Source organism: Arvicola amphibius, chromosome 1 (genome assembly GCF_903992535.2).
Source record: "Arvicola amphibius chromosome 1, mArvAmp1.2, whole genome shotgun sequence".
In the NCBI taxonomy this organism is placed as follows: Eukaryota; Metazoa; Chordata; class Mammalia; order Rodentia; family Cricetidae; genus Arvicola; species Arvicola amphibius.
Window position 1 is genome coordinate 186,065,163 of NC_052047.1, and position 10,133 is coordinate 186,075,295.

Here is a 10,133-nt window from a genome sequence, read left to right on the forward strand (position 1 = left end):
TCCCAAGAGGTGGCTTCCAGGGTCTTATGAACGTAATGAACATTAAACGCTTGGAATGAGGCTAGACCTGAGCCCAGATCCATGATTGTTTGCAGACCTCCTCCACACCCTGTGCCCTCTTGCCTATACTGGCAGGGCTAATAACCTAGAAGAGACAGGACAGCTACACACCAGGACTTAGTAAGGCCTCAGCTTCCGCTTTTTGTTTTACTGCCTCAGCTTCCCTAATACCCTGTGAGGAAGCCCACAAGCATGCCTTCTTTTGAACTAAAAAATGGGTGCCTAGAATCCCTTTCCTTTTTTTTTTAAAGATTTGTTTATTTATTATGTGTACAGTATTCTCAGTATTCTGTCTGCATGTATGTCTGCAGGCCAGAAGAGGACACCAAATCTCATTACAGATGGTTGTGAGCCACCATATGGTTGCTGGGAATTGAACTCAGGACCTTTGGAAGAGCAGGCAGTGCTCCTAACCGCTGAGCCATCTCTCCAGCCCCCTAGAATCCCTTTCGATGGTTGAAGGGCCCATCCCAATCAGCAAGGGGGAGCCTTTGTTCAGTGCCTGTAGGGTGCCAGGGACCCAGGAAATGCTAGCCTCTAGAAACTCGGTCCCAGAGAGAAAGTGACGACCCATTCCCTAGAGACTGAAGTAGAGCCAAGATCTGGAGAAAAGAGATTTCTGCCTTTCTTCCTTCACCTGTGTCCCTCACCATGGGCTCCCTCCTCCCTGGCAGGGTGGGTGGCTGCTGAGAAGGGGAAGGAAAGAGGAGATGGAGAAACAGGCTTGGCCTCTCTGCTGTCAGCCTGGCTCTGCCAGGCTTAATAAGAGGTAGGGTGACAGCCACTTTGAACTCTAGCCAAGCAGGCCTCAGATGGTCTCCCTCTTTAGCCCCAGGCCCCTGCCAGCCCTCCCTTTTGGGTCCCCTTTCCTCCTCCCCTTTACCCATTGCACAATACTGATGACTGTTCATGCCTTACCAGCCCCATTCTCGGAACTGACAGGTTTCCTCAGCAGGGCTGCCTGCTGAGTTCTGACCCAAGACCCCTGCGGCAGCCACTCCAAGGTTGGGTCTTCCTCCTCCGCAACTCCCTGATTCTTGCCCGACTGGCTATTAGATATAGCTAGATATCAGAAAGATCATCCTGAATTCTCAGGGAAGAATGATGCCAAAAGTTGCTAAGGGGAGCCTCTCTATTCCTAACTCAGATTCTGGGGAGACTTAACTCTGTGCAGACCAGGTCAGGTTCTGGGGCCCCAGGAAAGAAGGTTGGGCAGAGGGAAGGGATTACCACAGACAAAATGTCAGGTGGCATTTCCATGAATCTCTAGAACAGGGGTTCTCAACCTTCCTAATGCTGCGACCCTTTAATGCAGTTCCTCATGTTGTGGTGACCCCCCAACCATAACGTTAGTTTTAGTGCTACTTCATAATTGTAATTTTGCTACTGTTATGAATTGTAATTTAATATCTGTGTTTCCTGATGGTTTTGCGACTCCCATGGAAAGGGGTCATTCTACCCACAAAAGGGTTGAGACCCTTGGGCTAAGGACATCTGCTAGAGATGCCACAGCTAACCCGACCTTGCCCATAGTTCCTGGTTCTATGTCCCCTAAGTTCTTCCTTTTCCCTTCCCCAAAATGGGAGCCAACTCCCCTGAGTACTGCTTAAACCCCTGGCACAGGGGTGGGGAGGCCAAGTGTGCATCTTCTCTGATATTCCCTTAGGTGATATATGTAGGCTGCAGGGTCTCCTTGATTGACAGAAAAGACTAGAAGCCTATGTTTTATGCAATGCTAGTAATTCCCCAGCCCCCTGCCTCAAAACCAGGAATCAGGTTTGAGTTCAGCATCAGGGTAAGAGGTTCCTGGCATCCAGAACAGCAAAAGAACCAGAGGGCTGGTCTCCAGGCATGGGAGGAGCATCCAGGTACTGAAAATAGGGAAGGGGACACTGGGAAGAATGGGTTGGGGCGGGTTGTCCCTGGCTCTGGCTTGAGGTCAGAAAGGGCTCTCCGGGCAGCAGACAGCATGCCTGGCCCTCCCACACCTTCCTCCTTTCTCAGAAGAGCCTGCAAGGGTGGGTGGGGCTCTGGGGCAGGGGGAGGGCCTATTTAAGGAGTGCCACACAGTTGGTTTTAGCAGATCCAGCCCCAGGGATGCCAGAGAAGAGGATCTGTGGGTAAGTCCTGCTCCTTTGCCAGAATTCAGCAGGGCTGTGGGGAGGGTGACTCCCGAGTCTGCTGGTTTGGCTTTCCCTCTCCAGGGATCTGTGAGGATAGCACCCAGCTGTCATTTACCTCTCCAGAAATTGGAAGTGCATTCCAGGGAAGCCTTCCTCCTTCCCTCAACTATCCCAAACACTCAAGATGTCATTCAAGGGGACCGTGTTTTCTGGAGAACACCCCTGAGCCACTGTCTTGGCAATCCCCCTTAGCTGAGGAAGCTCCACTAACTACAGATAGTCAGGTGCAAGTTTTGGCTCCCCCCCCCCCACCCCCTCACTCCTCTCAACCCTATACCGGCCCAGCACGAACACATCTGGGCAGGCGATAAAAGAACCCACAGCAATGTCCAATCCCTGGTATACCCTGAGCCCCTCCCCTCATGCTTGGCTCCAGCTCTTGTCCATTTCTCTACTGTGGGATCCCATTTCCAGCTCCAAGCTCAGCACCCCACAACTGAGTGAGTAGGAAGTGTTCTGAGATCCCAGGCTACATCCTGAATCTCAACTTGGGATTGGGGGAAGGAACATTTACAGAAGGGGGTCAATGAGATGGCTCAAGGTACTTACCACAAAATCTGGTGCCCCTTCAGAAACTCACAGGGTGGAACAGAAAAACCATCTGAGCTCACATACCCTGTGCGCGCAGACACACACCCACACCACACACACACACTAAATAAATGTGAAATTAATTCACAGAAGAGCACTCTGAGGGTGGCGTCCAGACTGAGGGAACACTAGCCACCTGGCTCTGAGAACTGAATTCCATAGGCTGTGAGCGCTAGCAAATGCCCTAGGGACTCAGTTCTGGTGCCCGGCTGTGCTATCCCGTCAATGCCAGAGTTATAGGAAACTGGATGGTTCTCATCCACAGCTGCCCAGCAGGTGCTCCTGGAGGCTCCTTGGCCAAACCCTTTATAACATCAACTTGGGGTATTCTTCTGCTCAAAGGCTTCATGACTTCCCAACAGTCTGCCCCACCCTCTTCCCTGCTCTGAGACAAGACCTTCTATAGCCCAGGATACCTCTATAGCCTTGAAGGATCACCTTGAACTACTAACCTTGCTGCCTCTACCTCCCAAGTGTTTACAGACATGCTCCACTCTATCCGGCCTGTGTCTGTTCGCTGTCAGTCCTCCAGAATGATGGCCTGACGTAGCTTCCAGGGCTGATCTTCCACTGCTGTCTCGATGACGGCCTGCTGCTTCCTCCTGCGGCTGCCATGCTCGCTCTTGCTGTCTCCTGCTAGGCTCTTCTTGGTTACCTCTTTCCCATCACTCTCTAGCAGAGTTCTATTTGTCTTTTGAAGCCTCTTCCAACTTCCCAACAGTACAAGTTCCTCATGTTCCTATTCAGTGGGTAGATCCATAAGCCCCTTGCCCTGGTATCGTCTAATCCAGGGTTCTGCATGAGACAGTTCTCTCAAGAAACATTCCTTGCATTTTGTGTATGTGTCTTGTGTATGATGAGGAAGTTTGACCTAGAGATTAAAGTCAATCAGATCATATTCTCATTTTATAACCTATATAGGACGGTCAGACTGCTTCCTCGTGTGTAAATGGAAATAATAATTATATCCACATCAAAGTTTTATGAGCATAAGCTTTAGTGAATTGATAAATGGCTGCACGGGACTTTAGCATAGCACCTGGCACAGAGCAAGCCCTCAGAAGTGTGGGAGACTATGGTTCTTATTCTAGTCCTTTAAAAGACACTTTGTTATTTATTTGGTGTGTGTGTGTGTGTGTGTGTGTGTGTGTGTGTGTGTGGAGTATGCATGGTACAGCATGCTTGTGGAGGTACTGAAATCAGTAGTTAAGCTAGGCCTCAATACCTGTACGGGCTGAACCATCTTGCTAGTGCCTTGTTCATTAGGCTTTTCTAAGTAGAATGGGCATTATTCAGTGGGAAGGGCAGTTGTCAAGTGAAGTGGGACTTGAAATTTATCTGTCAGGCCTTGCTGTGTGATGGGCTCCACACTGATCCTTGGGCTGAGCAGTGTTAGGGCCAGGCCAGGAGAAGGCAGCTGTGAGGATCAGGGCTTGGGTGCTCAGGTCCTCCAGGGAGCTGGGAATTCTGTATTTCCACCTACGATGTGACTGTGGATGAACACCCTCTTGTAATTCTGGAGTCCTGATGGGATGAATATTGAGACAGGGAGTCTTGAAGAGCAAATGAACTGTAAGATCTCAGGCGGTCTGGGTTTTATGAGTCCTGTGCTTTAAAAGTTAAGTTCAAAAAGGAGCTCAAACAAGGAAGTTCCCTGCAGGGCTGGGAGTGGAGTGTGATGGTGCTGGGTTCTGCTGAGAAGCAATGTCCTTCTCTGAAACCTGCAGTAGGGGTCTTCCTCCTTCAGTATGCCAGGGAGAGGGTGGAGCACACTGTGAAGCCAGGAGCAATACTGGCAGGGCGGGTGAAAGACCCAAGAAGAGGGAAAAGGAGCAGACAGAATGCAGGGAATATGTTATGTTGGTGTGGGGCTCACCATTTATTTGAAAACTTCATTTGTTTCAAAGTGTGATTTGACCTAGCTATGGAGACACATGCCTTTAATCCCAGTACTCGGGAGCCAGAACTCTCTGAGACCAGCTGAGTCCTACATAGGAATTCTAGGCTAGTCGGGGATACACAATAAGATGCTGTCCTTTAAAAAAGTGGGGGAAAGAGCACCCAGAGGACCCAATGCCCTCTCCTGGTATTGGAGGGCACTAGACATACACAAGATGCACAACACACACACACACACACACACACACACACTAAAATAAAATAAAAATAGATAAAACCAAAGGCTGGGGATACAGTTTATCAGGTAGGATTGTTTGCTATCAGAGTTTCTAGTTCTAGAATCTACATGGTAGAAGGAGAGAACTGCTTACCAAAAATTGTTCTGACTTCCATAAGTGTGTATGCCATGTGAGTGTATGAATGTAAAAATAAAAAACGTTCTATTGTGGAATATTTGTTTAACTAGGCAAACATGTGTTATATTAGTTTAACTATGTAAAGATGTGTTGCTGTTTTACCTTGCCTGCCTAAGGCACCTGATTGGTCCAGTAAAAAGCTGACCGGCCAGTAGCTGGGCAGTGGAGCGATAGGAGGAGGACTCTAGGCTCCAGAGAGGAGAGAGAGAACAAGGGAGAAAGAGAGAGAGAAACACCCAGGGCCAGCTAGCCACCAGCTAGCCAGAGAGGAAGCAGTGAATGTAGACATACAGAATGAAAGGTAACCAGCTCTGAGGCAAAACATAAAATGAAAAAGGCTAAATTCAGTTATAAGAGCTAGTGGAGGGGGCTGGAGAGATGGCTCAGAGGTTAAGAGCATTGCCTGCTCTTCCAAAGGTCCTGAGTTCAATTCCCAGCAACCACATAATGGCTCACAACCATCTGCAGGCATACACACAGACAGAATATTGTATACATAATAAATAAATAAATATTAAAAAAAGAGCGAGTGGGACGAGCATAAGATAATGTAGAGCATTCATAATTAATATTAAGTCTTCGTGTCATGATTTGGGAGCTGGTTGGTGGCCCAAAAGAAAGCCTGCTACAATATCCAGACATGATAAAAAATATCTTAGTGCCTGAGAGGCAGAAGCAGAAGCAGGCAGATCTCTTGTGGGTTCAAGGCCATTTTGGTCTATAAAGCAGATTCTAGGTCAGCAAAAGCTATACAGTAAGATGCCATCTCAAAAATAAAAAATATGAAAAAATCAGTGACAGTTATATAGAATTTATTTTTGAAACCTCTTTTATTATAGTAATATAGCGGGCAGTGGTGTTGCACACCTTTAATCCCAGCACTCTGGGGGCAGAGACAGGTGAATCTCTGTGAGTTTGAGGCCAGCCTGGTCTACAGAGTTGGTTTCAGGACAGCCAGAACTACACAGAGAAATCCTGTCTTGAAAAAGCAAACAAACAAAAATTATATTCCTTTTCTGCCAAATCCCCTCAATTATTTCCATCTTTTTCTTTTTTAAACATTTTACTTTTTGTTTGTTTTGTTTTGAGATAGGGCTTATCTGTGTAGCTTTGAACTCACTCTGTAGACATGTTGGCCTAAAACAGAAATCCCCCTGCTTCTGCCTCCTGGCTGCTGGGATTAAAGGTATATGCCATGTTCAGCTTTTTGCCAGAGGTTTTTTTGTTTTTGATATTTTACTTATAGTTTATTCATTGTGTGTGTGTGTGTGTGTGTGTGTGTGTGTGTATACCAACAGGGCCTGAGTTACAACTTCAACACCCACGTAAAAAGCCAGGCATACTGGTCATGCCTATCCCCCTAGCACTGTGGTGTGGAAAGAGGAAGAAGATGGTTGGCTCCTACTAGTTCTAGCATAGTGGTAAGCCCCAGATTCCAGTGAGAAACCCTGTTTCAAAAAACAAGGTGGGTGGGGACCTACCTGGCAGCCAACAACTGTGTAACTCCAAGATCTGACAGCCGCACACAGACATATATGCAGGCAAAACACCAGTGTACATAAATAAAAATAAGTTAATTAAAAAAAAGTTGGCGTTGGGAGCAGTGAGACCCCAGATACTGAATTTCTTGTAATCCCCTGATCTGAGTGCCTACAGCTGCTCTGAGCACAAGACCTTCAGGAGTTCCTGATGGCAGAGTGGTTTCTGGTGGGTTTGGCTGGGGCGTGGGTATCTCTATATAATCTGCCCCTGAACACAATAAAGGGGGCATTTTTTTTTTTGTTTTTCGAGACAGGGTTTCTCTGTAGCTTTGGAGCCTGTCCTGGAACTAGCTCTTATAGACCAGGCTGGTCTCGAACTCACAGAGATCCGCCTGCCTCTGCCTCCCGAGTGCTGGGATTAAAGGCGTGCGCCACCACCGCCCGGCTCTAAAGGGGGCATTCTTGAGGAATTCAAGGATGATCCGTGTCATTGTCTCTCTGTCTGTGTGTGTGTCTGTGTATTTTAACTTCCAGCCCCTTGCCCGAAGCTCGGTAACAGGGTTTAAGCGCACCAAACGCAGACACGGGGGCGCAGTACGCGGCAAGTTGGCTGAGGAGTGGGGCCTCCTCGGACACCTACAACCTACACTGACATGCATACACAATCCACAGACACAGACACACACACACACACACTTCTGATAAGGTTTTACGGTCTTACTATGTAGCCCTGGCTCTAGTTTGGAACTTACAGAGATCAGGATCTGCAAACCTCTGCTTCTGAGTGCCAGGATTAAAGGTGTTCTCCATCAAGCCCATCAACAACACTACTAAAATACAGCACTAAAGACATGCGCCGCCACCACCCAGCTCCATTTCTGAGGGAAAAAACTAGTAAGTGTGGTCCCATATATAATCCCCAAGTAGGCTGAGGCAGGAGAATTGCTGCCAGTTTGAGGTCAGCCAGGGTTAAATAGCAAGATCTTCTTTATTACAAAACTAAATGTTTTTTTTAAAGATTTTATTTATTTATTAATGTATACAACATTCTGCCTCCATGTATGCCTGCAAGCCAGAAGAGGGCGCCAGATCTCATTACAGATGGTTGTGAGCCACCATGTGGTTGCTGGGAATTGAACTCAGGTCCTCTGGAAGAACAGTCAATGCTCTTAACCACTGAGCTATCTCTCCAGCCCCAAAACTAAAGAACGTTAACAAGAATTGGGATAAACCCGGCGTGGTGATACAAGCCTTTAATCCCAGCATTTGGAGGCAGAGGCAGGCAAATCTCTGTGAGTTTGAGGCCAGCCTGGTCTACAAAGCAAGTTCCAGGACAGCTAGGGCTGTTATGCAAAGAAACCCTATCTCAAAAATAAAATAAAATAAAAACAAATAATAAATAATAAAAAGGATAAAAGAATGGCATTCCTCTGAACATCTAGGTAAGCTAATTTTATGTGTTTTACAAATGTGATAGTTGAGGGGCTCAGAGAGGTGACACATGGCTAGGAAAACGTCAGAACCAGCTCTAAACCTAGCTCACAGGTGACATTTCCCAGTTACTCCCACACTCCGAAACCACCCTAGGTCTGGAAGTCCAGGCAGATGAGTCTAGAAGATCATCGAGTGTGCACTGCGGAGGTGCTGCTGAAGCCCGGGGTCAGAGGACGCACGGAGTAGATGGCAAAATGCCAACTTCCGAACAGTTAAAAGCTGGACGGTGAGGCAAACCTGTCCTACAGAGCGAGTTCCAGAGCAGTCAAGACTACACAGAAAAACCCTGTCTTGAAAAATAAACTGCCGGGCGGTGGTGGCGCACGCCTTTAATCCCAGCACTCGGGAGGCAGAGGCAGATGGATCTCTGTGAGTTCGAGGCCAGCCTGGTCTACAAGAGCTAGTTCCAGGACAGGCTCCAAAGCCACAGAGAAACCCTGTCTCGAAAAAAAAAAAAAAAATTGAAAAATAAACCAACAAAAAACTACCTCGCAGTGAACACTAGACTTCTACCACTTATTTACTTCCCTTCCTAAACTGGGGACTGCTGTGGCTTGCACAGTGGGGTCTTGTGGTGCAAGGGCAAGAGGAGGGCAAGCGGGGCCCACACAGACGGCTAAAGGCGGAGAGGAGAAGCATGTAGGTGCTGCTTTCACCCCAAGACCCTCTGGACGTTAACCCCTTCTCTCCTTTCCCGCACCGTCGAGCGGGTTTCACTCAAGAGAAACCATAGTTGGGGCCGGCAGGCGCACAGGCGCGGTGGGGCGCTCAGCGCAGACCTTGCTTCTTCTTGGGGCGGCCACGCTGCACCGCCTCGGGAGCGGCCCGGCTGTCCCCGCTGTCCCCGCCGTCCCCGTCGTCGTCACCGCCTGCCGGCCGGCGCACTAACCTCCGCGCCACCTGGTACTCGGGCTCGCCCACGCGCGGCGCAGCCTGCAGCAGGAACTGGCCGCCGCGCCGGGTGACGCGCACGTCGGTGCGTGGGTAGGTGCCGTACACGCGCCGAAGCTCGCGGCGCACCGCGTCTGGCAGCGGCAGCGGCGGTCCCCGCGTGCGCTCCACGCGTCCCCAGCGCAGCTGCAGCTGCAGGCTGCCGCCCTCGGGCCACTGTCCCCGGCGCTCGGCGTCGGGCGCGGGCTGGGATGGTGCTGGCGCGCCGGCCGCGGGGAACGACGAGCCAAGGGTCGCGGCATCCGGCTGCGGGCAGAGCCACCAGGGCGGCGTGGAGACCAGGGTCGCACCGTAGAAGCAGTGAAATTCACGCGGGGCCGCGCTCAGCCCGGCCGGCCGGCTGCAGAAGTTGTGAGTCTGGATGGGCGGCAGCAGCAGGGGAGCGGGCAGGTAGGTGTAGGTGAGGGACTGCAGCCGAGGCCAGATGCCCTCCCCCGGCGGCAGGCAGACGTAGGAGTACATGATCTGAACCTCACTCAGGAGGCAAGCATTTTTACTGTGTCCAGACCTGTGGATGGATAATTCTTTTTTGTTTGTTTCTTTGTTTTTTTTTTTTTATACATAATTCTTTTTTGTTTGTTTCTTTGTTTTTCGAGACAGGGTTTCTCAGTGTAGCTTTGAAGCCTACCCTGGAACTTGCTCTTTAGACCCAGGCTGGCCTCGAACTCACACAGATCCTGCTGCCTCTACCAACCGAGTGCTGGAATTAAAGGCGTGCCGTCCGGCTGGGTACATAATTCTTAACCACCACAAGTCGCTATTTCCGGGCTCTGGTTCATGGCCTGGGTCTTGCGTGTCTGATTGATGGCTTTCAGCAACCTTCCCTGAGTCAGGCATTCAGCTCCCCACCTTCTCATCTGTTATTCCAGGACTGGGAATGTAGATCTGTTAATAGAGTGCCTAACATGCCCAAAGCCCAGGGTTCGATCCCACCAGACCCAGCCCGTAGTCCCAGGACTCTTGGAGTAGAGGCAGGAAGACCAGGAATTCAGGTTCTGCCTGTTTGAGAGCAGCCTGGGCTACGAGAGACTCTGTCCCCAAAGAAGCAACCCCTCAGG

At 49.6% G+C, this 10,133-nt stretch overlaps 1 protein-coding gene across 1 annotated transcript; it reads right to left on the reverse strand.

Moving 5' to 3' along the window:
* Nucleotides 1-8,892: 8,892 nt before the first annotated feature.
* Nucleotides 8,893-9,537, reverse strand: C1H10orf95 (chromosome 1 C10orf95 homolog). Its single transcript, XM_038317952.1, has one exon. The coding sequence runs from the start codon at nucleotides 9,535-9,537 to the stop codon at nucleotides 8,893-8,895; it is 645 nt and encodes a 214-aa protein (XP_038173880.1).
* Between the last annotated feature and the right edge of the window lie 596 nt (nucleotides 9,538-10,133).